This window comes from Carettochelys insculpta, chromosome 1 (assembly GCF_033958435.1).
Source record: "Carettochelys insculpta isolate YL-2023 chromosome 1, ASM3395843v1, whole genome shotgun sequence".
NCBI lineage: Eukaryota > Metazoa > Chordata > Testudines > Carettochelyidae > Carettochelys > Carettochelys insculpta.
Genome location: NC_134137.1, coordinates 263,201,141 through 263,228,252, shown reverse-complemented (window position 1 = coordinate 263,228,252; position 27,112 = coordinate 263,201,141). Strand labels below are relative to the sequence as shown.

General features: G+C 48.3%; 2 protein-coding genes across 3 annotated transcripts in view; one reads left to right on the top strand and one right to left on the bottom strand.

The window, feature by feature from the left end:
- The window catches only part of B4GALNT3 (beta-1,4-N-acetyl-galactosaminyltransferase 3), a 104,660-nt gene extending 82,734 nt beyond the window's left edge, over positions 1-21,926 (top strand). The window contains exons 8-20 of the mRNA XM_075000571.1: positions 2,485-2,563; positions 3,010-3,076; positions 4,523-4,666; positions 5,676-5,785; positions 6,377-6,477; positions 7,829-7,908; positions 8,861-9,890; positions 11,030-11,328; positions 12,318-12,471; positions 13,933-14,005; positions 15,145-15,298; positions 17,089-17,215; positions 18,008-21,926. Of these exons, the coding sequence (XP_074856672.1) occupies positions 2,485-2,563; positions 3,010-3,076; positions 4,523-4,666; positions 5,676-5,785; positions 6,377-6,477; positions 7,829-7,908; positions 8,861-9,890; positions 11,030-11,328; positions 12,318-12,471; positions 13,933-14,005; positions 15,145-15,298; positions 17,089-17,215; positions 18,008-18,116 (2,527 nt within the window). The 3' untranslated portion in view covers positions 18,117-21,926. The remainder of the gene's footprint in view (positions 1-2,484; positions 2,564-3,009; positions 3,077-4,522; positions 4,667-5,675; positions 5,786-6,376; positions 6,478-7,828; positions 7,909-8,860; positions 9,891-11,029; positions 11,329-12,317; positions 12,472-13,932; positions 14,006-15,144; positions 15,299-17,088; positions 17,216-18,007) is intronic.
- Positions 21,927-22,485: 559 nt separating this feature from the next.
- The window catches only part of NINJ2 (ninjurin 2), an 84,395-nt gene continuing 79,768 nt past the window's right edge, over positions 22,486-27,112 (bottom strand). Inside the window, exons 3-5 of one of the 2 annotated variants that reach the window (XR_012643904.1) lie at positions 26,334-26,523; positions 24,507-24,770; positions 22,486-23,690 (exon numbers count right to left, since the gene is read on the bottom strand). Coding sequence is in view for 1 of the 2 variants with exons in the window: in XM_074983778.1 (XP_074839879.1) it covers positions 26,357-26,523 (167 nt within the window). In the remaining variant the exon portion in view is untranslated. Of the gene's footprint in view, positions 24,771-26,333; positions 26,524-27,112 lie in introns of both variants that reach the window. The other variant, XM_074983778.1, reaches the window with a different exon arrangement.

Sequence of the window (27,112 nt, the reverse complement as noted above, 5' to 3'; positions counted from 1 at the left end):
GACACAATAGCTGATGGCCCCTCAATGCATTTCTGTAGTCCCGCAGGATCCAGATCCAGTGGCCTATCTGGTCATCTATTTATGCCCTGTTTTAAATGATCTGTGACATAGAGCTTCTAACGGGCCCATTGAGTACTTGGTCTGAGCATGGCCAGAGGCTAACTGTGAGGCATTCATGGAATTTTGTTTGATACCAGGCTCACTGCTGTGAAAGCAACAACTAAAATGTGAGCCTCTACATTGGCTGTGATGAGATTCCACCACACTTGGCCCCAGTGTTGGGAGATCAAGGAGCTTTTGGTGGCCTATCAAAAGACCCAGGCCTATAATACGGTCTGATAAATTCTAATTTGCCCCAGGATCTCTTTGCTCGGGGCACGCAGGATACTGGCAGCTGACAACTTGCATAGACTCCTCCATGGTAGAAGACAACACAAAAAAAGCAGTCAAGTAGCACTTTAAAGACTAGCAAAATGGTTTATTAGGTGAGCTTTCGTGGGACAGACCCACTTCTTCAGACCATAGCCAGACCAGAACAGACTCAATATTTAAGGCACAGAGAACCAAAAACAGTAAGCAAGGAGGACAAATCAGAAAAAGATAATCAAGGTGAGCAAATCAGAGAGTGGAGGGGTGGGGGGAAGGTCAAGAATTAGATTGAGCCAAGTATCCAGACAAGCCCCTATAGTGACTCAGAAAGTTCCCATCACGATTTAAACCATGTGTTAATGTGCCGAATTTGAATATAAAAGCCAGCTCAGATGTTTCTCTTTCCAAAACGGTGCGATAATTCCTTTTCAGTAACACACATACCTTTAGGTCATTGACAGAATGCCCCATTCCATTAAAATGTTGACTAACTGGTTTGTGGATCTGAAGTGTCCACGTATCTTCTCTGGAAATACCATCACTGGACCTAACCAGGTTACTCACAGAATCACGGGCACTTTCTCATGCTCCTCTACTAACATCATATATGCCATCATGTGCCAACAATGCACAGATGCTTTATATATTGGACAGACTTCTAACTCCCTTAGACAAAGGGTCAATGGGCACAAAACCGACATCAAAACACTCCAGATCCACAAACCAGTTAGTCAACATTTTAATGGAATGGGGCATTCTGTCAATGACCTAAAGGTATGTGTGTTACTGAAAAGGAATTATTGCACCGTTTTGGAAAGAGAAACATCTGAGCTGGCTTTTATATTCAAATTCGGCACATTAACACATGGTTTAAATCGTGATGGGAACTTTCTGAGTCACTATAGGGGCTTGTCTGGATACTTGGCTCAATCTAATTCTTGACCTTCCCCCCACCCCTCCACTCTCTGATTTGCTCACCTTGATTATCTTTTTCTGATTTGTCCTCCTTGCTTACTGTTTTTGGTTCTCTGTGCCTTAAATATTGAGTCTGTTCTGGTCTGGCTATGGTCTGAAGAAGTGGGTCTGTCCCACGAAAGCTCACCTAATAAACCATTTTGCTAGTCTTTAAAGTGCTACTTGACTGCTTTTTGTTTTGATAGTGTATAGACTAGCATGGCTTCCTCTTTGTTACTATTCAACATCGTAGAAAACAGTGTTGCTAGCTCTTGCAATATTGTCAGAAATCTTGTGGTATTTTACTGATAGCATCAGTTTCTGGAGATAAGCACCTATATGAGAGCCCCAGCTTCTAGCCTTCCTAACTGTGGGAGGCAGCTTGAAAATGTGATCTGAGAGAATCAATGTATCCTAAGGGCTCAAAAACCATAAGGGAAATAAAAGGACTGTATATCTTTAATTTCATGGGTGTTGAATGTTTTAGGGTGAGATTATTGGGAAAGAAACATAAAAGTAGGGAAACTGCAAAATTATAAAGTTGCTGTACTCGGGGTCATATGCACTCAAAGTACATTAAAATGGTGACAGTGTGCCCCCTGGTGTATGCCTATCAGAATTCCCTGGAGAACTGTGCTGTTGGCAGGGGGGAAAAGCAGTTTCTCCTGAAGAAACGAACACAAAAATAAGAGAAGCCAATAATCACCTCCATACAAAAGAGAGAGAGAAAGAGTCCACACACCACTGCCCAGATCCCACACAACATTCTGCCGAGCAATGGGCCAGGTTTCCTATGGGCTCAGAAACCCAACAGGGGGAATACCATTCCTGCCTCCAGAGACATTAGCTGAAGGTGGAGGCTAACCCCACAGCCTTTGAGGAAGTGGAGAGTACTGGCTAGGAGCACTGGTTGAATCTGGCCTCCCAAGGAAGAGTGCCACATTCAGAATCTTTAGCGCTCTCTGCCTGCAGTATCTGGGCTTCCTCTGGAGGTCTCACATCCCACAGCTGACCAGGCCCAAGCTTGCTTACTTTGAGATCAAAGTGGGTTGCAACACAAAATGTGGTGTGGTTGCTCTACGGTCCCTGAATGAGAGCAACGAAGCTGGCAAATGCTACTGAATGTTCCCAGTGATAGACACGAGTTTCTCTCTCTTGCAGATTATCAGCCGCAGGCAGATACTACTTTGAGGTGCTGCACAAACAGGATGACAGAGGAACAGACCATGTGGAGGTGGCAGTAAGTGCACCCATGCAGACAAGTTCTGTGTACGTATGGGTGGAGCTTGAGAGCAAGATTAGGTGACAGATTCACTCCCTGCCCAATTCCCCACTTTGCCCAGGATGCCTCTGTTCCCATCCTGAGTCATTACCCTGTTCAGTGAGGGATAGTCCTGTTGTATCCTGGCCCCTTATTTCATTCTGCCTGGGACAGCCCTGTTCAGTCCCTAACCTCGCCCATCATTCCCCTTGGGCACCATCCTTTCCCATTCCTGCCATTAGGCTGAGTCATGTGGAATTTTAAACTGACTCCCCTTCCCTTCCCTTCCTTCTTAGAAGTTCTGTATTGGCTTGGGGAAGGAGGCTTCTAAAAGGCCCATATGGGTATAGACAGATGTGTTCTCTTCCTGCTGGATGGATTAATTCAATAAACACGTCACACTCATCTCTTTTTTTCTATTCCAGTGGAGACTGAGTGACCCAGAAACTACGTTCACAGTGATAGACTCCCAGTTCCTCTCCCTTTTCGCTAGTAAGTGTCTCCCCCACAGGCTTGAGGCCTCACAGATTTGTCTGTGTATTTCGTTGCTCATTCCAAGCCACCACAGCTGTTTCACATCTGATTGCAGCCTGTGTGTCCATATGGAAATCGTGCTGTGTACACAGCATGTTACGAGGGGCAGCTGGAGATTTAACAGGGTGTGGGGTCAGAAAATGTGCTCTGGCCAAGTTTGGGGGTACATTATCAAGCATGGGGAACTTGGGAGTTCCATGGAGTGGGATTTCAGTGTGAACAGTTGTTCAGAGAGATCTGGAGTCCTTCGCGGGTGAGAAGAGATGGAATCTGAAGAGACTGAATGAGTCTCCGACAAACTGAGCAATTGTTCCAGATGGTGGTGGTAGCACAGGAGAAAGACCAACTGCTTGCTGCACAGAGACTGCGTGGAGCAGAGTGAAGCCTGGAATATGAGAGCCCAGGGAATGTGCTGGCAGATAGACCGGAATGAGGACAGTGAGATGCAGGGGGTGGATCCGCGAAGGATTTTTTTTAATGCTAGAGGAGAGCTCTGGTACTGGAGGCTGAATGAAAGGAAAGCCACTGAAGATACATAGAGATGCAACTACAACTTTGAGCGCCTCAGTTCTATTCAAAATCCTGCTGCTTAGATGATTTCCCTGACTTGTTCCTCTATACGTCACCCTCCCCATTAAAGTCCTTTCGCTCAGACACAAGTGCTTTGTCTTTATCTTTACAGTCCTCCCCGGTTTAGCCTGGCCCTACCTAACATCTGTAGAATCAGCCCCACATTCATTCTACCAGCACTCCTAGCCTTTAGTGATCATTGGTGTCAGCTTCACTCTCCAGCTCTTCTGGGCTTTCTCCCAGGTTGTCCTTTATGCATAGGGGAAACTCCCTGATGTAATCCATACAGCCACTACCTTCTCTTTCTTCAAATCCTCCTTTGAAAACCACCTCTGCTATGAAGTCTTCAGAATCTCCAGGTGACCCTGACTAGGCAGAGGGTGAATTCTCTTCCTGCTGGATGGATCAGTGCAGTGACTGCCCCCTTTCTTTCATTGGTCCCTGCTTCTTACTGATTCCCCCCAAACTCCTTCAGCCTGTCCCTACCCACATTGCAAATAACAAAGTACATAACTACCAGAGTAGTGTCAGTGTGTTCATGGCTTGTGTGTGATTTCCCTGTCCCCATCCTTCATCTGTTCTGGCATCTTCCAGGTTTTGAGCTTTCCAGGGAAATGTTCATACAGGGCTTGACACAGTGAAGGTCTCACCTGACTGGGGACTTGTGGGCAGTGCCATAATATAACTAATGATTAAATGTTTCTGAGAGTGAGATGCCAAACTGAGTTTGGAGAGTGGGCACTGGAACTGTCCACCAAGGGTGAAACAGTTCTAGTGGGGATGAAATGATGGATTGTTCCTTCCTCTCCCTTCCATTCTGTCTCTGGTTTCTAGATGAGACTCTCTTAAAGATGGATGAAGTTGATCATATCCCACAGACGCTGGCCAGCCATGCAAGCCCACCTGCAGCCAATCTGGGCAGCATGGAACACCCTGCTGACATGCTGAAGCCTGATCCTCGGGATACTCTTTATAAAGGTGAGCCACTAGCAAACAGTCACAGCTCATCACATCCCGCACACCAGGGCAGCTGAGGATGGTGGTTTTTTGTAAGCTGTTTTTGCCAGACTGGGATAAGGAAACAGCTGCTCCATGCGCTACCCTGTCACTTCAGGACACTCAAGACAGCTATGGCTTATGGTGGATAAATTATAAATGGGAGAGGTTAGTGTAGCACAGGGGTGGGAACCTACAGCCCATGGCTTGCCTCAGTCTGGCCCGCCAGGCTCAGAACTTCCTCCTTCCCCCCAGAAAGTGCAGAGCTGGCAGTGGTACCCTGGCCCTGCAGGGAGAGGGCTCCCTCCCAGACCCTGCACCCCCAGCCCGCTTCTGCACCCTATTGTCCACCCACCCACAGTCTGCTCCTGCATGCTATCTCCCACCTAGACCCCACTAGCCCATTCCCAACACACTTCCCAGCAGGTCCCTCCCCACCAGACCCCCCACTTCCAGCTCATTCCTGCACCCCACCTCCTGCTCAGTCCCCCCGACCCCCGTACCCACCCCCCTCGCCAGCACCTAGCTTCCGCACACTGAACCCCTCATTACTGGCACCACCCTGGAACCTGGGAGAATCCCCAAAATCTACTAGCCCTGGGTCCCCAGAAAAGTTAATCCAGTGTGGGAGAAACCCTGAACCTTGGACCTCTCCCCCTCCCCCCATGAGTCTGGAGCACAAGGGGAGTGAGGAATCTCAGCAGGGGGCCATGTGAGTGGGAGTCCAGATTGATTGATTTATTTGCTTCTCACTTTTGTGTGGCCCCTGAGTGATTTTTCTGTGGGCCAGTGGCCCCCACCTCAAAGAAGGTGTAGCGGGGTGACCCCAAGGGTCTTTGATGCAGCTGGCATCACTGCAAAACAAATTGGTACAAGTTAATAGGGACTGGCCATGGTGGTGGCTATCCTATTGCATCAATTAGGATGGTTTTAGTTTGGTGCATTGCCCACATAACTGTTCTTTCTGTGTCTTTGTGTCTGTGCTTCTCAGTGCCGCTGATTAGCAAGTCACGCCTGCGCAGGACCCTACCAGAGTGCCCTTACAAGCCCAGTTATCTAGTGAATGGATTCGCCCTGCAGCGCTATCAGGGCCTCCAGTTCGTAAGTCTGCTTCCTAAGACAGAGATGTTTGCCCAGCTCACCCCTGCAGCAGGAGTGTCCATTCTGTAGAACATGGAACATAGCTGGTACTAATGCCTGTTTGTGGTCGAGGCATTCTCTTCATAATGTGTGGAGGAGCCCCAGAGCGATGCCTGCTGAGGGTTTGGGTGTCACTTCCATGGTCCATAGAAGAACCCAACCTGTGCTTCCCTGTTTCCTAATTCAAGCAGACCTGTTCCTGACCTGGATACACACTGCAAGAAGCAGATGGGGGATTTGAAGAACCTGTCCCACAGAATCAGTTCTGAAGCCTTACAGTAAACAGAACTGGACTCAAACCCACGCCCCAGCTCCAGACAGTGCTAAACACTGGAAAAGCTGGGATGAATTTCTGGCCTTTGCAACTCACCCCTGTCTTTACACAGGTCCCAAATCAAATCTAGATCCAAACAGCTCTAGAAAGATTGGATTTCTGTAATGGGCCAAGCCCAGACTTGCATGCTCTGACAGCTCACCTCTGGATTTAAACACTGAGGTTCATGCATGTCTATAGCACTAATTTTTGTGCCTGGGATTTTTTCCTCTTTCCAGGTTCATTTGTCCTTTGTTTATCCTAATGATTACAGCCGCTTGAGCCACATGGAGACAGACAACAAATGCTTCTACCAAGAGAGCCCCTATTATTTAGAGAGGTAAAACAATCTTCCCTTGTCACAGTCCAGGACTGGTTGGTGAGGCAGTTGCCTTGGTGCGCAGCTGAAGTTTTGAAGAAAAGCCATGGGAATGATTAAAGGGTTAGAAAACCTGCCTTTTATACTGATAGACTCAGGGTACATCTGCACTTGCTGGGAGATTGACCTGGTCAGGGTTGATCCTCCAGGGTTCGATTTCATGCATCTAGTGGGAACGCACAAAATTGAAACATAAGGGATTTACAGTTGATCCCCGTACTCCTGATTCTCACAAAGAGTAAGGGAGGTTCTTCCATCGAATTCCATCAGTGAGCATGGCCAGATAAGTTTATCATAGATATGTCAATTCCAGCTAAGACCAACTTTACTGTCTAGGTTTGACCTGGCCTCAAAGAGCTTAATCTGTTTAACCTTTTTATTAAGCTAAGCAATGACCGGATCAGTGTCTCTGCAAGGAACAAATATTTAGCAATGGGCTCTTAAGTCTAGCAAAGAAAGACCTAACAAGACCACAGTGGCTGGAAGTTGAAGCTAGGAGATAGGTCTTACATTTTAGCAATGAGGGTAATTAACCATGGGAACAATTTAAGAAGTATCATGGTGGATTCACCATCACTCACAATTTTTAAATCAAGACTGGATGTGTGTGTTTTGTTTTGTTTCGTTTTTTAAACAAAAGATCAGCTCTGGGCATCCTCTTGGATGGTTTATATGGCCTGTGCCACATATGAAGTCGGTCTTCATTGGGTCTCAAGTCGCAGGCCGCTTGCAGCCCAGTTAGCATGCTGCTGTGGCCCAAGTAGTATCCTCAGGGCCATGCAGGTAGTACATATATTGTGGGTAGATGCAATCCACATAAATCACAGAGAGCAGCATATGCAGCCCACAAGGGTAAATAGTTTGAGAACCTCCACTCTAGATGATCCCAATGGCCCCTTCAGGCCTTGCGGGTGGAGTCTGTGGAGGCTTCTCTTTCCCCTGCAGGGTTGATTTTGAGGGGCAGAGATGTTCTCATTCATATGGGGCAGCATGGGAGAAGAAGGAAGGTGTTTGAGGGGACATAGAAATGATGGATAATAAAGGAGGGGTCAATGACTCAAAGCTGTACCAGGGTACCAGAGTAAAGCAGGAAGACAAGTAGTTTGTGCCTGATACAGAGGAAAAGAGGGGACCAGTGGATGCCAAGAATGGGACTGGAAAAGTCAGAATGATGAGACATGGTCTTTGCAGCAGTATTTTGAATGGCTTTAAGGGGTAGTAAGATGGCATTTATCATGGCGTGATACTTCCAACAGAGAAACACTCATCTGTAACTTACAGCTGTGCCTACATTTCCTCCTTACTCCTGAAGGTTTGGATTCTATAAGTATATGAAACTCGACCAGCCAGAGAGAAGAAATCTGGAGTCTGAGGAGAAAACGGAGCAGACAGGTAGAGACCCTGATACAAAAGACAGGCAGATGCTCCCGCCAGTCAAATTTTTTAATGTCTTCTTTTTCCTGGAATGGATGGAACATACAGCTGCCTTCACATGCATATGTGCCCAAGAGCTGTGGCCAGGAGGGTGGGGCAGACCACCAGACCTGCCAAGTTTTGTGAAGCTGCACGTGTGACGTATGCAAATTATTTAATTGTATGACTTGCATATTTAATATAATTTTGCACATAGCCTTAAACTTCAAAACATACAGATTTACTGCTAGTTAAAGATATCACTGAGAGCTCAGTGTGAGGTAGCCTTCCCCTCTGGTCCCTAAATCCCAGTCGCCTTCATCCATACAATCCACCCACTATCAACATTCAGGGCTCCCTCCATTCCCCATGTCAATGCTCTTCATTCAGTGTTTCCCCAGATCCCTGATGCCACCTTGCCTCTTTCTTGGAGCTGGCCTCATGCTGGGTGGGCACCTAATGTCGGGTACCCCAGAGGGTGCTAAAGACCTCCATAAGAACTGCATTTCCAGCCCACAGCTTTGCCAAATAAGTACGACTCCGGCTAAGCTGTAGGCTAGCAGGAGAGAAGTGTACACTTGACCACCCTGCTCCGCGTGTGAAAGAGGGCCGTAGCTGGGTGGGAGGGAAAAGTCTACACATGCCAGAGACCCATGGCCATTGGGAAGACTGCCCCACACATGCCCAGGAAACCAGTGGAAGTATTAATGCAGCTTTCCCTCCCCAGAGCACCCCTGAGGCATTGGAAGAGGGACTGCTCACCATCCACACCACGGCAGTAAATGAGAATAAGCAAAGGCAGCTCTGCTGGTGGTGGACCCATAAAGGGACATGAGCAGATGGGTTCTCATCCTTCTGCTTTGGGGTGTGGGTCAGGGCAGTGGGGACAGCAGAGCGGGTGTTAGAGGTGTAACTAGGATTGATGTTGCAGGCTCGGAGGAAGTCAGTCCTGATGAATTTAAGTACACGGACCAGGATGCAGAGAGCACCATTCCCCCAAGGAATCCCAGCAACTGGGGAGCAGAGCCAGTGGGAGTCAAGGCAAACCCCAACACCATAGCAGGCTATGGAGACATTTACAGTGACTATTCCCTCCCAGGGCATCGGAGGCTCCTCTCGCTCGTGGATGGTAATGTGAGTGAGGTGTTGCAGAAGAGAAGAGTCAAAAGGCCCCTCATTAAGCCAGCTGACAGGACTTCAGCCAACCAGAGCATCAGTCAAACTGGTCTAGAAAGGAACCTACCAATGAGAAGGTCCCATCTAAAAAGCCAGGTCAAGGGTAGTTCCAGACACCCTTCCCATCGTGTCAGGAACATCCACAGAAGGTCACTGCCCAAGAGGAGAGTGGGAGTCCAGGACCTTCCCTCTAGCACAAGCCCTCAAGAGTCCTGGGAACATATACCCAGCAAATCCAGGGACTCCACTGGCAGGATTCCAAGAGAGGTGGGGCCTCCTGAGACAGACCTTAATGCAACCAGCACCAAGGGCCAGCCAGCAGGCAACGTGCAAGCAAGGAGACGAAGCCCAGTCTCTGGCAAAACAAGTAGCAGAGCGGTGAGTGCTGCCAGCCGCAGCAAGCAGACACTTTACCAGGCACAGTGGCTAAACCAGGTAGAGTCTTACATTGCCAAGCAGAAGGCAGCTGATGGCATTGATGTGGATTTGGAAAGGGAACGGAGGGAGTCGCAGCCTGAGCCTGCTGAACTGACAGTGGAAGAGGAGGTAGAGAGGGAGGAGGAGGAGGAGGAGGCAGAGGAGGAGGGATTTGAGTACAAGCAACCGTTTGACCAGGTAGTAAACTGGGAGCAGACTTTCAGCACAAACAACATGGACTTCCACACACTGCGGACAGACTGGATAGACCTGAAGTGCAACACATCAGGGAACCTGCTGCTGAAAGAGAGGGAAGCTTTGGAGGTCACATATGCCTTCATGAAGAAACTCAACCAGAGAAGCAAAGGGTAAGGAAAACTGTCTCTTGCAGCCCCATGGCCTTCTCTCACAGCTCTCCTTTCCACACTGTATGGGAGGCACAGCATGGTAAAAGGAGCCAGTAGAAATAAGGGTGCAAACACCAGAGGTGGAAAATACAACCCTAGGAGATGAACTGTGAAGGGCCCTGGAGTTCCAAACGCCTGAATGGAATCAGAATGGGAGTAAACACCTTCACCGTAGCTCAGTAGGACTGGTCTGTCCCAGGACTGTAGTGGCGAAAAGTTCTCCTCTGACGATGGTGAGAGGGCTGGTGTGAAATGAGTGGAGATCTCAGTCCAGTTTCTAGCAAGCAGGTTCCCACAATGTATATTCCAGCATTGACATGAGTCTCCTGTTGACTGTCTCCTGTGAGCAGCTAAGCATTGAGTGGCCATCGGAGCTGAGCTCATGTCATAGAATAATAGAATATTAGGACTGGAAGGGACGTCGAGAGGCCATTGAGTCCAGCCCCCTGCCCCAATGGCAGGACCAAGTACTGTCTAAACCATCCCTGATAGACATCTATCTAACCTGTTCTTAAATATATCCAGTGATGGAGATTCCACAACCTCCCTTGGCAATTTATTCCACTGTTTGACCACCCTGACAGTTAGGAACTTTTTCCTTATGTCCAACCTAAACCTCCCTTGCTGCAGTTTAAGCCCATTGCCTCTTGTTCTGTCCTCAGAGGCCAAGAAGAACAAGTGTCCCCCTGCCAATTGTGGCTTCAGCTACCCTGACAGGATGTAATAGAGTCACTACCAGCCATGCTGTGCCTAGAAGTCTGTAGCCTGCAAGGATTTGCATACAGCACCAATCACTGGCACTAAAATAGCTTAAATTCATTGTTAAACAGTTATTTATGTCATGAACTTCGTTTTCCTTTCTTCATCAGCTATTTTGTCTTTGTTTGGCTCCCAGACCTAATCCCAAGTGAATAGCCCTGAGGCCAAGCGATAATCCAAATCCTAATCCTGGATCCAGGGGGGCAGTGCAGTGAAGCTGTGGACTGGGAGTGAAAGAGTTAATACCATTCCTGGCAGAGGGCCCAGAGATGACCTGGGGAGGAGTGGCTGCCGGGCGCTGGTAGGGGAACGTATGTAATAACCCTGTTGCATCCCTGCAGGAGATTCCACCTGCATCGCATTGTGAATGTGGAGAAGCGCCAGGACCGCCTGCGCGGAAGCCGCTACCTGCTAGAGCTGGAGCTGCTGGACAGGGGAGGGCAGCTCATGCGCTTTTCGGAGTACGTCTTTGCCCGGGGCTGGCAGGGCATCAGCACCGACAAGCTGGAGCAGACGAACATGAGGAACCTAGCATGGGGCCGACGACATCAGCCGATGGGAATGGCAAACGAGCCCGACCTCTGCTGGCCACTGGGTTTCTACTGGAACCATCATGCTGTTGTCCACTTCATAGTACCAGGTCAGGGTCTTGTCCTGGTGCAGGAGTGCTAGGCTCTTCCAAAGTAAAACATGAGCGGGAGGTCGTGGGTCTGGTTCTGAGCTGGCGCTGGAGTGGGAAGCTGCTAGGAACCAGTTCTGAGACATCTCCGAACACCATGTCTGTGCCAGTGTCCCCAACCTCTCTCACGTCACTCTGCTCTTCCTTTTCTCCCCAACTGAAACCACATCACAAATATCTGGCCCAGCCCCTGAGTGGTCTGAACTCCCTGAAACACGATTCCCAAAATACACTAGGAATGAGTTCACGCTGCAGTCCCAGGATCTGGATCCAATGGCCCCAAAGTTCAGTGCATTGAGACCCAGGTCTGCAGTTTGGTCCTGTACCTGTTGTTCCCTGATGCCAGTGTTCCCTCTAATTTTTTATATCTGTGTGAGAAATGAATTTTGTTACGTGCACCAATATGGAGGCGGTGTGTGGCACATCATGTCCATATTGGTGCATTCATTCTGCACATGGATGGTATGTGACGGAGGTGGGACATGGGTTCAGAGTGTGGGAGGGGGCTCAGGACTTGGGTATTGGGTTGCCGTGTGGCAAGGTGAGGGGTCTGGCTGGGGGTGCAGGCTACAGAGTGGGGACAGTGATTAGGCATTTGGGCAGCAGGCTGCCCGAGGGAGGGAGGACTGCCTCTGGCTCTCTCACTGCAGCAGCTCAGGAACAAGTGAGAGGTTCCTCTCCCTGGCTGTGGCACCTCTTCCCAGATCATGGCAAATCCGTGTCAGGCCTGTGTCGGGGGTGGGAGAGAGGTGCCTATTCCCTCCAGGGCAGGTCCCTGCTGGGCACAGGACTGAATAGGCAGCTGCGCAGCTTAGCAGGAACTTAGCCTGACATTTTTGTCTGTCTCAGTGGGCTCTGACAGGAGGCTGAAAATCTCAGCTGTCGGTAGTCAAGGCATGAAATCTGTTTGAATTCTGTTCCTCTCCTGTCTCTGTCCCCACCATGGTTAGTGAAAAACCAGGCACGCTGGGTGCTGCAGTTCATTTCTGACATGGAAGAACTGTTCAGAGTCACCAAGGACCCATACTTCAATGTCATCATCGCAGACTACAGCAGTGAGGACATGGATGTAGAGAAGGCTCTTAAAAGATCCAGTTTACGAAGGTGAGCGTGCCACCCATCCACCTAAACGAGATGTCCTGCCCACCCCCCATCAAACACAACACACACGTTAACATCCACATCCAGCTGCACACACGCACCCCTTCAGACACAAGCCACGCACACACCCCATTGCAACTAATAGCAAGTACAACATCACCATCTGCCTCCAGGCGTCTACACAGTCCATCCATCCACATGCATCTCCCTGTTCGTAGCACCTGTTCAGGTTTGCAGTATGGGATCAAAGGCAAGTCTCCAAGGGGTGAAGAGAGGGGAAAGGCCACGAAGATGATGAATCCGTGATGAACGGCGCTGAGAGAGGGGAGCAGTTATTGTCTGAAATGGCCATGTGCAACACAGGACCACCAGGGCCTTCCCTCTGTGTTCTAGAGCGGCAGCCCTCAAATGCGGGGTCCCAACACAAAAGGGGGTCAAAAAGCTATTGTGATAATGGAGGAGGGGTGGGTCACAAGAGCAGCAGCTGCTGCCAGCTGCCCACCTTTGAAGGCAGCGTCTTTGCCAACACCAGCACAGAAGTAAGGGATGGGAGTACCACACCATGCCGTCCTTACTTCTGCGCTGCTGTTGGCAGTGGCTCTGCCTTCAGAGGTGGGCAACCAGAGGGCTGTACCCCTGCTTCCCTCCCCCCCTGCAACTTCTCCTCGTAGTATCTGCTGTTTGGGCACTTGAAACATAGTTAGCTGGGGTGGGAGGTAGGGGTGAGGCAGGACAGGGGTGTCATCACAGCCTGAAATATTTTAAAGGTGGGCCCAGTTGAAAAACTTGGAGAACCACTCTCCTAGACCACATCCCATTAATAGGTCTAGTCCAGAGCTCTGGAATGCCAAGTAGCGATAAACAATTTACTGAGGACTACCCTCACAAGAGACTCTATGCTGTAAATAAATAGAAACAAAGCAGCACGTTGCCTTGTTGCACAAGCCTGGAAAGTAAAGTAACAAAAAGTTTGATTTAAAGCAACAACTGCACTTTTTCCTTCCTTGTAACCACGATGTGGAGATGCCTTTTGGTTGCTCGGGAGTGAGACCTCAAATATGTGTAAAATCATACAGCTAAATAGAGCTCTGTGCTGATGATGCAGTCGTCTGTGGGTCTCGAAACACTTTGGAGGCACCAGTTCTGGAAGGCAGGCCTCAGTTAAGCACATGTCTCTCTTGTCCAAGCCCTGATTATATCTTGGGCCCTGGAAAATGGCAACTGTGCTGCACAGGGACTGAAGGTAAAGGTGAGTGTGGGATATCGCCTCCACGCGTAAAACTGAACATTCCCAAGAGTTGTCAATGAACCAAGGTTCTTCCTCCTCCTCTCCCACTATCCCCCTGTGCTTTCCCCGAGAGAATTCCAGGAACTGGGGGCAGTTGTGAGAGAGCTAAAGAGCCTCACTAGGAGTTGTTGTGTGACTAAGGAACTCAACCTGAATCCTGTCTGCCTTGCCAACAGTTATCAGTACTTGAAGCTGACGGGTAATTTCGAGCGCTCTGCAGGGCTGCAGGCTGGGATAGACCTCGTGAAGGTGAGTGCCTGACAGCTATGGAGCCCGAGCTACAGAAAGGTGTGTGGTCCCTGTACGGTACGGACACCGTGTGCTCAGGCACCACCAACTCTCATACAGAAACATTTGTCTTTGTGCATTGCCAGGGTCAGTGCCTATGTCCTGTTCATGCTGCCTTGACAGCATGCCTCAGTCACGACCTGGAGAGGCCGCACTGAGGAGATCCGGCTCTGTGGCCCATTCAGTTCTTAGCCTCCCTGTTGGGACAACCAAACAAGGAGGAAGATTTAGTGCCAGTGGATTTATGTGATGTAATCATGGCCTGCAAGAAAGCAGACTGTGGTAACAACATGCTTCACCCCCGTCACTGAACAGCCTTACATGGCAAGAGCTCTACCAACCGGAGGTGGATTTGGATTTGTCACTGAGAGGTGAAAGGCTGTTTGAATTCATTCCCAACCTCCCACCACTTGCCCACCCTACACAGGCCGGTGTTAATCCTGTCTGTATGTTTCCAAATGCATTTGGCACTTTCTTCCTGAGGAGAAAGCCCTGACCTGCCCCCATCCCCCACCCGCAGACTCCCCAGCAAGTCTCTGAATAAGCTGGGGACAGATCACATCCCAGCATGTGTGGTTGCCCACCGGCTTGGGGCCCCAAGCGAGTTGAGAGTGTGCTGCTTGTGGCCTACGAGTCATGGGGAAGAGACTAGGGGTTTGACTCTTATTTACATGAGGGGTCCCTTTAAACTGCTCTGCCAGTATAGCCTTAAAGTGAGTGTAAGTTACATGTCAGAGCAGTGTGGAGGGACCTACTCCAAAAGAGGTTGAGACCCTGTAAAACTTGGGCAACTACAGGGTAATAATTGCTGGCAGCTGATTGGCTTTTGCTTACCTAGCCTGTGAGAGGGGTGGGCAGCATTGTAGTTGTTGGGTGCAACTAGAGTCATTCAGCAGAACTGGACTGGGAAGGTGGCCTCATTCAACAGTGCTAACAATCGGTAGAAGCTGCATAATCTATATAGCTGACAGTGACTGTTGGATGCTGTGGCTGGTAGCAGTGCCAGCGAAGCTACTGCCCACACTTTGGATAAGCTGTGGTGCTGGCTCAGTGGCAGAGAACGAAATCTCTCTGACTGATAGCTGTGTGATTGGTTCCAGGATCCACACAGCATCATCTTCCTGTGCGATCTACACATCCACTTCCCACCTGGGGTCATTGACTCGATTCGGAAGCACTGTGTCGAGGGCAAGATGGCCTTTGCACCCATGGTTATGAGGTTGCAGTGCGGCGCATCTCCACAGTGGCCTGAAGGTAAGAGGCCAGGGCTGTGTGGCTCAGAGTTGGGGGTAGGGTGAAGATGTTTGCAGTCTGAAATACCCTCAGAACATGATCCTTCATTACTATGGGGGTCCTCCAAAATCTCGGCCTTGCGGGTATTACCAGGGCCAATAAGGCCAGATCTACACTACACATTAAAGTCGATTGTAGATGCACAATTCTAGCTCCAGCAATCATGTCACTAGAATCCACCTATCTACAGTCAACTTGCCCTTACCTGCCTGTCCTCACAGAGGGAGGTGGACAGGAGACGCTCTCCCATCGACCTCTCTTACTCTTTGTGACACTGAGGAGTACAGGGTTGACAGCCTGTGATGGAGTGGGGGGAGTGCATGTGTAAGTCAGGCTGGATGTGAGAGGCAAGCAGAGCAGTTCCCAGTGGCTAAGGATGACCCTGGGGCTACAACTGGCAGGTAACACCTCTGCCCTGAACAAAGAGGAGAGAGGAGCCGAGCTGGGTTTGAATCGGGGTCGGCAGTTAGAGGCTAGGGGAAGAGAGAGCTGGAAGGCAGCCAGCCTGAGGAGGGGGAAGGCTACACCCCAGAGGGGCACCCCTCGGGGTCTTCTCCCCAGGACGGGTTGGAAGGGCTGTCTCTGACTGCTGTACTGTCGCTTCTGTGAGAAACTGGGCATCTGTTGCCTAATAAACCTCCTGTTGTACCTGCTGAGTGAGAGCCACTCCTGCCAGCGGACGGGTTGCAGTGCAGGGGGACCCCGAACCCCATCACACAGCCGACTCCTGATAGTTCCATTTCACGCATCCCTCCCAGGTGCGCAAAATTGAACCCAAGAAAATTGACCCTATCTGGGTTGGTCTTCTGCGTAGTGAAGACATATACCCTAAGAGAATGAACTAGGATAGAGCTTAACAGAGGTATAATCTTAGTGCCAGATGCCCTGGGGATTGGTATTGTGCATTGTATCTGCATGTTAATCAAGCAGAGCCATATATTGCATGTGAGTGGTGTATGATGCAGGATTCACGAGAATTAGGCTGGACACCGTTCTGGGTCTTTTTATACACTGACTTCCCCAAGAAAATCTCTACCCTCTTCAGCTTCTTTCCTCTCAGTCCAGCTCCTTCATTTGTTTCTCTCCATTTTTTTCTGCTGTGGCCATAACTGTTCCCAGACTTATCTCCACTGACCCCTCAATTGCTCCAAAGGGGACTGATGCCTGGGCCACCAGAGCCACTGACATAGGTCTTCTCTCTTCAATCTGATCACATTGGTCTGTTCTCACTGTGCTTAGTTCATCCCAGCTGAGAAGAGCTTAAAGGCAGTGGGACAGGGGGCAAAACCGTTGTCCGGCTGCACACACAGTACAGCGCTGATGTTAGGCGCAGGTGGCATCCAAGGAGGGAGGGTGAGACTTCTGCGATTCTATCAAAATCAGTGCAAAATTCCAGTTTCTGTGTTAACTCTCAGGACACAGGGCGAGACCCTCACTGTTCTGATAATGCAAGCGAATTGAAAAGTATGTTGCGGTTACCTAAGAGGTGAGGGCACCTATCAGATCTAAGGGATCTCTCTAGCCAGTTCCAAAACTGGTTCTTGGGGTGCCCTGAACATTAACACATTATCTTAGCACTGGGTGGTAATTTTTTGCCACTAGAGATGCTGGGACTTGTTTGTGTCCCTCCCATTTCTTGGGGTAAGTTATTGCCCCCAGGGAAGTGCAGTGGTTTGTCTCTGAGGAGGTGGGAATCACCAGAGCTGGGAATTGTCTTTAGGCTGATGACTTTTGGTTTTGTCTGTCTGCAGGCTATTGGGAGGTGAATGGATTTGGTCTCCTAGGTATATACAAGTCTGACCTGGTTCAGATTGGAGGGATGAACACCAAAGAGTTCCGGGATCGCTGGGGAGGAGAGGACTGGGAGCTTGTGGACAGGTGAGTAGAGATGTTCCTCTGGCTCTGCCCATGCTGGGGTTCAGTAAAGCAGTGTCACATGGTCCTGACGTGGCAGGGAGGGAGAGAGAAGTGAGCTGGGATTCCTGCTGAGACAGGGAGGAGTAGGAGTAATGCCCACAGCAGTAAAATGAAGGTGACAAAGGTCACAGTGTGTATTCCCCATCAGAGGACAGTGACCCCCTGAGCAAGTCCTCTTGAGTAACACATTTGCTGTTGGAGCTAACGGGGCTCCTATCACCAGAATGCCTTATCTATCTCTCCCCAGATTCCTGGTACCTTCCTGACACACCCCGGGCAGGCATTAGGTACATCAGACACATACAGCTGCTCCCAGTGCACATGTTCAACCCCTTCCTGCTCTTTGAGCAGTGCTTAACACAAAAGGGCCCCCATCTCAGCCACAGCCGCTGGGTTCTATAGTAATAATAACCATAATAATAAATGCCCAGCCGAGCAGCTATCAGGAGGTCTTTCAGGTGCCATATGGTGCATGTACATTTTTTTGAAGTTTGTGATATGAGAGATCCCTTTCCCTCACCACTTTGTGGCTCACAGCTCTTCTGTGTGCTGCACAAGTCCTAGACGTCTGCAGCCCTGGGCTGTAAGCCTGAACAGTCTTTTGGCCCATTACATTAGTACAATGGTCTGTTGTAGGACACTGTATGCAGGAGACTCCCACATCTGCCTTACCCCCTGACTGCCAACCCTTCCTTGGACTGGGTCATTGGGCTAATTGTCTCTTGAATTTCCCCCCATCCCCTTTCCCCACAGGATTCTGCAGGCTGGCTTGGAAGTGGAACGGCTCTCCCTGAGGAATTTCTTTCACCGATTTCACTCCAAGCGTGGCATGTGGAACCGACAACAGCTAAGGACGCTATAATGTTCATCCACAAAGCTGCCCGGCAGAGCCAGCCACCTTTGCGTCAGAGCATGCACTTTGCCTAGGCACACAGCCAAGAGTGCCCACTTCTCCTTCTGCAGAAATCATAGGAGACCAGACATACAGGTGCTTGCATGAAGGGATGATCAGTGTCTAGAAGTGGGAACTTCTCTTTGGCACTTGTGAGCCATTGGGTCCCAGACAGGATCAGTGACACGCTCTGAATTTGAGGGAGCCTTAGACAAGTGGAGAACTGGTTACCTCTAACACGGGTGCACAAGGAACCCCTGATGGGTCGTACGATAGAAATGGTGGTGAACCAGACGGTGTGTCTTGCACAGTGCAAAGTTAAGAAAAGGAACAAATCCCAGTTACAACCAAAATGGATTATTTACAATAAAGCTGCTGTCTCATTTTGATACTTGAAAAACTCTGACACCCATGTCTTTGAACGGGGGACCAAAGGAATTTCTCTGAACTGTGTTGTATCCTCATTCCCATGTACCAGCCCAGACAAGACTGAGGAGCTGTTATGCACTTTAGCATGCCAGTGCTTCATCCTATTTCCCACCCTTTAATTGAAATCACTGGGAAAAACTACACTCCTGTTCAACAAACCATGGGCTACATCTGGAGACCCAAACGCTCTTCCCTTAGGGGAGACCTCATTTGCCTGCAGCCAGCTGGAACTAGTGTTAAGAACCTACTTTCCTTAGTTGCTCCATGCCTGAGGCTCATGCTGGGTTCTTGGAAAGGATTGGAGAAACTATCTCAGTAAGAACTGAGAAGCCATATCTGCAGCTGTAGCCCAGTCAGATAAGTGTGTCCCCCAGCTATTTGGAATATTTGACAGGCTGAAATATTATATCTTTGTCAGTGAGAAGGAGAATTTTCCTGCTCCTCAGACCTAGTCTATTACACAGCATCTGAAGTGATGATTTAATAAGTTATGATTCCACAGCTGTTTTCCATTGTAGATTCTGTGTGAGTAAAGACCAGTTTGTTTGCATGGTGGAAGAACAATACTGCACTTATGGAATGGCCAAATAAGGCTTCTGCTGGCACTGGTGGGATTGCCTTAAGGAGTGGGGCTTGCACAGGTGACAGCACCATGGCGTTTGGTGATTGCACTTGTGAAAAGAGTTTGCATTGGTGAAAAGAATATGGACAGGACCTTGTTCAAACTCTGCCCAAAAGTAGGGTGGAACCTTGCCCTCACTAAAGTCAGTGGACAAATTCCTGTGGTCTTCAATGGGGAAAATGTCACCCTAGTGCCTGGGATGCAGTCGTTTCTCATCATTCGAGAAGTGCAGAGATCAGCAATTTGGCTGGTATGGGCTAAGTCGGTGCTCCACCAGCCTCTAGGGCTGGGGAGGGCATGCTGTGTAGAGTGGAGCAATGATGAAAAATGTGTTCATAACTAGAGAATGTGCTTTTCATGTTTAGAGCCTGGGAGACATAAAAACAGTTTTTTGGAGGAGAAAGGACATGACAGATGAAAACTTTTTCAGAAGTTAAATAATTGGGCAGCTGATTGTTTCTGACAGGAAGAGTTGATATGCATTGTCAGTTGCATCTTCAGGGCGTGTCCTATCATACCGCTTTATTCAGAGGCTTGTGCACCTGCTTGCAGCGTTTAACAAATTTCTAGCACTTGCGAACTCTCCAAACTCTGGAATCCTTCAGACTACAAGTCTCATAGCAAGTCTGAACTGGCTCTATAAAGAAATCATCGAATCATAGAATGGTAGGACTGGAAGGGACCTTGAGAGGTCGTGTCCAGCCCCCCGCCCTCATGGCAGGACCAAGTACTGTCTAGACCATCCCTGATAGACATGTGGAACAAGGATTGGCTGGCCTAGAAGACAAGAAGTGGGAGCCAATGAATCAGGAATTGTTCTCAGCACTTCTGAAGGAGAGAGTATCATTTTAGCAATGGGGAAAGTGAAGCAAGGAAGGACAGAGACTGTCCATAGGGGTCTCAGTGCTGTCACTGGTCAGGAAAAACTGAGCTGCAATCCTTGCTCCATTAATAGCCCATGACCAAACTACCATTGACTTTAGCGGGATTAGGTTTCCACCCGTGGTTTTCTGGTGCTCATTCTGCTATGCTCCTTCCTTTGTGCCTGTCAGCCTTATAGGTAGAGATCAAAACTGCTTTCTTCCTAAGGGCTCTTTGGTGCGCTGTATGAAATGGGTGGTAGGATCTCAGTCCTCTTCCCAGAGGGTTTCTATGCACAGCACAAAAGCCGCCATCACTAGCAGCACTCGTCGGCAGTCTCAGGAGAGAACCGTCAGTGAGAATTCTCCCTGGAGACCGAACCTGCCTGTCATCCCTTGGCATAGTCAGCAGAAGTCCAGGTTCAGACTGGCACTTGGCTGTGGGGAGAGTACCTCCTGGTGGGCTCTCAGGCCAGCATGAAATGAATATGATAAAGTCAAAGGTTTAGCCATAAGGATGCTCCTCCGCACACATCCCAGTGAAGATCAAGAACAGTCTGGAAGCTGAGGCTCATAGATTCTGGCTTACGCCAACTGTCTCCTATCTATGCACTGATGGGACTGGGGTAGGGCATGGGATTCTCTATCAGAAAGGAGACAGGTCTCAAGAGTGGCAGCTCCCCAAAGATCACAAAAGGCCTATGCAATGGGGCACCAAAACTCACCCCTGTGGTGCCTCCTGCTGGCTGCCCTGGGAATTAGCTCAATCCAACAATGCACCTTCCTGTAGTGTGTCTCACCCACTGTCACTTCTGCTCTACCTCTGGGACCTATGTTGCTACCCAGTTCAGGGCATCTTCTTCTGGGCACAGCCCTTTGGCAGAGCCCCGCTTTATTCCTTCCCCCGCTTCTAGATGATCAACAGTCCTCAGTCCAGCTGCCTGCTGTGGTGGCAAACTGCAGTCTGTGGTCTAGCCACTCCCCTCAGTGGCAAGCGGGGGAGAAGGCTGGGCCCACCAGCTAATCCAGGGACCCTACAAACAGTAGCCACTTGCTGCCACTCTAACTCCTACTGTTTCCCTAGATTATTTCCCCATAGCCCTAACACCTTCCCAGCCCTTTATATCAGGGGTCTCTGTCTGGCAGTCCACAGGTTGGAGTGTACTCTCGCTCCCCAGCCTCTGCCCAGTGTTACTGTAGCTAAAGTAGCCTCTAAGGCAGCCCAGTCCTCCTCTCTTGCACTCCTTGGAGAGATTGATTCTGATCTACTGAGCAACCCTTCTTACATCACCCTTCCTGTCTCTGATTGGCTGCTGTAATAAGTTGTCTCCTGATTGGTTCTCTACAAGCCTTTTCCTGTTGGTTGGATTTTGTCCAGCCTCCCTAAGGGCTGCTTTAACCCTCCACCTGCCTGTGTGGGGCAACTGCCCCATCACAGGCTGTGGGAAGCCTGGCTTCATCAAAGTGGGGGCGGTAGGCCTCTCCATAAACTCAATCTTATTTCCATTGGCCTTGTTTGAAGGCATTGGACCCTTTCCACTGCCTCGTGAACTGTGGGACTGAGATTGTTTTGCAATCCAACAAAGGGGTTGGGAAGGAATAGGTTTTATCATGAAGGAGTCTGTTGTGTGAAGATGCTGTTACTGTTTTGTCATTGTCTTTAATGTTTCCCTGAGACAAATGTCTTGCCTTACTTGGTTGCTTGTAAATGTTATCCAGACCCTGATGCCTGGTGTTTTAAATCTGTACCATACCTCTGAATTCCACATCTTACAGTGGCTTTGTGCCTTAAAGATGATTCTTAGGCCTCACCTCTGTTAGGAGGGGGGTTGACTGCACCTCAAGAGGTTTATAAATACAGTTTCTTCTTACAAAAGCTCACTTCTGTCTGTGCGTTCCTCAAACATCTGCCAACAACATGTTAGTGATTAAAGGTCAAATGCTCCCCTCTTTGTCTCATCCAGCAAAAGACAAAGTTAATACATGGGATATAGATCACTGTGTACCCCAAGAGGGGCACTGCAGAGACAAAGAGGAGGCATTCAGGGGGTTGGATCATGGTCTGGTTTTCTCCCTCTCAAGAATGGGAGCTGCAGGGGATGGGAAGGGGGAGACAGAGTAGCTTCTCTCCTATTCATAGGGGATGCTTCAGGGGAAGAACAGGTAGACGGTGAGTGAGACAGGTAGATTTCTACCCCAAGCGAGGATCACAATAGGTAATGTGACAGTTATAATGGTAGACCAATCTCTGCCTCATCCGGCAGAGGCCTTTTCATGGATTAAAGTGTAGGACAGAACACAAGAATTAGCCCAGTCTCTGAGGCCGACAATGGATGGACAGTTTTTTCATAAACATTGTTTATTTAAAAGGTTTTTTAAAAAATTTCCCTGCTACCCAGGGGAGTGCAAGCAGGTTCAAAACAGAGCGGACACACAGAAGTGAGAAGGCAGCCAGGAGTGCCAATGCTTCTGACAAGGGCAGACCATCCCAGCCCACCGTGTGCTGGTCTCCCAGTCTGTCATACTGGATAATGGGAAGCGGGACCCACACCAGTATGCCTCACATGCAGCACTATGTGGCTTAGCACCTCTGTGAGAGAGACAGAAATGTAAGTTAATCGTTGGTGATGGAGACTTCCTCGCCTCTTCCGCCTCTGCTGAGTCACTTGTTTGACATTCTGCCATTGGCCTGGCAAAGCAGGCTATGGCTACAAGGGAGTGGGTGGGCTGGCACCTGAGAAGAGGATGGGAAATTTGTCACCTTTGCTTAAACCCGATCAGGTCAGCAGTAGTTGAAAGCCATGACCTGAAAGTTTCTTGGTGGCCTAAGTGAAATAACTTCACGCTAGCTACTAGCAGGGAAGTATCCACATCATAAATCCTAATGGTAGATAGTAACTTCTTGGCTGGCTCCCTAGAGACGCCAAGGAGTGAAATAAGCACAGAGATCAAACAATCCTCAAACCTTTAGAGACGGTGCATCCAGAACATAGAAGAGGCAGCTTTAATTGCCATTGGGCCAAATAAACAAAGGTAGGTGACAACAAATGGATTGTTAATATTATTGTGTGCATAAGTTGAATCAGGAAAACTCAAATGATCGATCATGGCTACTACTGAAAAATACCCACGCTAGGGATTTTACCTGTAGAGGAACACTTGGAGAGATCAGGCAAAATCTTATGAGGCAGAGTACTGGGGAGTTGCGCACGTAATGATGCCCTTGCATTGCTACAGTTTGCTTAAGTCACACTGAGATGCTGGATTGGAGTATGCTATAAAAATGTCATGTGGCCTGGTCTCCAGAGCGAAGCCAGCACCTTTGATTTAAATTGAAATTTGATATGGAAGATTTCTGGAAGGGGATCTGAAAAATCAAATACATGGGAGTTTGGCTCAGCTTGTGGAAGGTAAATAGTGACACCCGCCAAAGCCACATTAGCAGCAGACATATGGGCAGGATCCAGTATCTCTCAAGCTTTTCTAAGGAGAATATGTAAATATCTTCATGTAATTGTTCTGTGCCTTAGGATTCCTCTGCAGCAGTGATGGGAATGTACACAATGTCCACGTTAGGAATTTTCTGTCAGTTAGGATATGTAGATTTCCACCCAGATAGAAATATGGCTGTGCCTTTGAATGAAAAATCATTTAAGAAACAGGAAAACAGTACACAAATATGCAAATAACTGACAAGTTAAAATTTTCTGATTTTTGAGTATGACATCAATAGTCCAAAAATCAAGCTGCCAGAAATTCAGAATGATCTGAAAATACGCAATTTCAAAGCAGTAATTAGAAATAAACGCAAAACCATTTTCCAATACACTAGAATTCTCAGCAGGTTTAAAAGTATGTATTTAATAACATATGTTATTGATAACACTTTAAGTTATAACTCTGAAAAAGGTTTTAAACTCAGTGTACTCTTGAACACGTATAGGCTGGTTTTTTGCACCTCAGTTAATGTAGACAAGGGAAGATAGACTGGACTGTTTCACTTTCTGTGTTTAATCATCTTAATTTCCTACTTCTCCTGTAGTACCCTCTGTTTCCACAGAGGATATCTAATAGGGTCTTTGTGGTGGTATCTGAACATCGTATCTATTTGCTGTCAGGTTTAAGTTTCCTGCACTTTTTTAAATGGTTTTCAAAAATGTATCGGTTTTTTTAAAACAACCTTGAAAACATTTTTATTCCTATTAGTCATTGTAACACAGTCACCCACTACTTCACTCCCAAAAAAGCGATCCACCAACCTATGTTTCAGACAAAAACTTTTTGATAGTGTTACTTTAAATATTGCCAGTTACAAAACATCTGTACATGATGTGATTACATTTGCTTACAAAATAAATATAACTGAGCATAGAACTCAGCCCCCTGTAAAAAAATAGTTAATATTGAATGAGAAGCAGACAATTAAAATCAGAGAAAAGGTGCTATTACCTGTACACAGGAGCATGTTTGGAAAATGCCTTTGGAAGCTCTCTAGAAATCACTACACAGTTTGCACTAGCTTTGAAAAACCAATGGAAATTTCACTCCTGCAAAGCTACACTTGCTTTACACAAGCAACCTACATAAAGTACTTTGCACATAATTGTTAAGGATTAATTCAGGAGTTCTCTATCTCCTGTCAGCTGATAGGATTCTGCTGAGGTCAGTAAAAATTGAAAGAAGGTACCCTACAGCTGGTGCCATACACACAACCTGCAAGAAAAACAAAAGATTCAAGATAAGAATCCACTGGGTTCTTCAGGTCAGCAAATATGTTCCAAAAGATTAATAAACAGGATCCGAAGACAGTTTTCCCTCTAACGTGCACCTGTGTTGCCTCTCAAAATTCAGTCTTCACCACTACGTTGTATGGGACCATTCCTTGAAGAAAGCCTGCCACCACTGTAACATTTGTTTTCATTCTATTTGCCCAATGTAGTTTTCTTAATTCCTACAGGATCCCTAGCTATGATGACCACCTGTCACTTGTTTTAAGGGGGTCCCTTGACCATTGTACACTTATGATAGTTGCACTGTAAACTTAAGGAGAGTGGAAATAGATACTAAGAGAAATGGTGGTTTCCTGAAAGCCCTTAAAATAAAGCACTGTTCATTAGTTTTCATATAGTTTTCCCTTGTTTCCATCCAACAAAAGCAGTGACTCTATCCTCACCTCTTCTAGCATTGCATCATTCTCGTCCAATGAGATGACTTCTGTGCTTGTGAGTTAACGTGCATACAGGTTTGCAAGCTCAGGGCTTATGGTGGCATTTAGAAGCCTTGCAATTCTATTTCTTGCCTTTCACACTGAAGAATTCCAAAGCACTATATGAACCAGGCCCAACCCACTCCTGCGTAAGGGGTTTAGAATATTGCATGCTTCCCTTTCTGTTAATCTGTAGGGGCTGCTGTCTATCATGCTCAAAAAGGAAGGAAATTGCTGCTGCAACAAATATGGTGTTCAGCCCCTAACCCCACAGATCTTGCAAGATCCAAAGTCCATGCCATCCTCATGGAAACCTTGTGCCTCTGTGTTGAATCCAGGATCCTGTGTCCATCTCCAATCCAAACTTGCATCGGATTCTCCAGCTGGCCAGCGCCCTGAGCTGGAGCCATGCAGGCAAGTGTTACAAGCCATTATCTCCTTTCAGGCTTGAGAGCCCACTCAAACACTGGATTGGATTTGAGTTGCAAGCCCAGGCATTTGTCTGGACTCCAAGTCACATGACTCTCATTCAGGAATGAAGGTCAGAAATCAGATTCTTTACACAGACACCACCACATGGCAGTGGCCATTTTGAAGGCCTCCCTTCCTGACTGCCTCTCTTTCCTTCCACTGCTTTTGCCACCATTGCTCTCTCTTCTAATACCTCCCACTGCCTGAATAGCTGTTGGCAGCCCAGTCTTTTCGCACACCTTTCTTTCCACTGTCTGGCTCCCTTCCCATAGCACCTATCACTAATTCGTATTGGGATCTGTTTTCTGCTGGAGACAGACAGCTGCTACCAGCTTCCTGAGGCGTCTCATACATGTGGGCTCATGACATTCTTGCTTTAGAAACAGAGCAAGGGAATTCCTTTTCCTGAGAGATCCCATAACACAACTTGGGCTTCCCTGGGGAGAGCACTATACTCAAAGGGGCCAGGGTATATGTGCAGGGCCAGCCCCACCCCCCACGCTTCCACAACAGCACTGATGATTTGTGAGACCTCATGCATGCAGAATCAGCTGACCCTCCCAAAGGCAGGTGGTAGTAGAGCCTCATCTTTTCATTACCTGATTCACCTGTTCCCCGGGACTCAGTAAGGTCTCCTGGTATTCCTGGTAGGGTAGAGACCCGTCTTCTGCACCCCAAAGGCAGTGATGAAGATGTTGAGGATGACGGTGATGAAGACCAGTGCTGTGGCCACGTTGTTGAGCACATTCAGGCGCTGCTGCTTTGACACGTCATTCAGGTTCAGCCGAGCTGAGAGGCAGCACAAAAGAAAGGGAGAATTGGAAAACAGATCAGCCTCATGGCCTAAGGAACCGTGTGCTGGTCAGACTGCTGATCACAGGTGAATCAGTGGCTGCAATTTGCCCCAGGAGTTGGGAGATCATTGCTGGGAGGGTGATTTTTATTAATTTTAAGAGGTTTGTAGGCAGTGTTCCTTGTAAGCTGTGCGCTTATGCAGCCACTGAGGAGAGATTCAGCTATTGCCCTGCTGATTAGCAGAGTGCCCACAGCTAGTTTTTTGTTTCTAATGGGGGGTGCACATTTGTGTACATCTCTGTGCACATAAAAACTTATTCCACACGTGGATGGAAAAGTCCATGCATGGATGCAATGATTAAAGGGGACAGTGTTTGTGGGAGAGGAGGAGGCAGCACAAGTTAACTGAGCCAGGCCTAGTTTTTTGAAGCACACCTGCAGCTCCAGGTCACAATCTCTTCTGCCTTTCTGCACCTCTTCACCCGAGCTAGGGCCAGAAGCAGGACCTGCAGCTTCAGGGGGTGGGGAGAGTCAATGGGCACTGTTGGTGATGGGCTCCTCTCACGCTCAGGCCCTACACAAA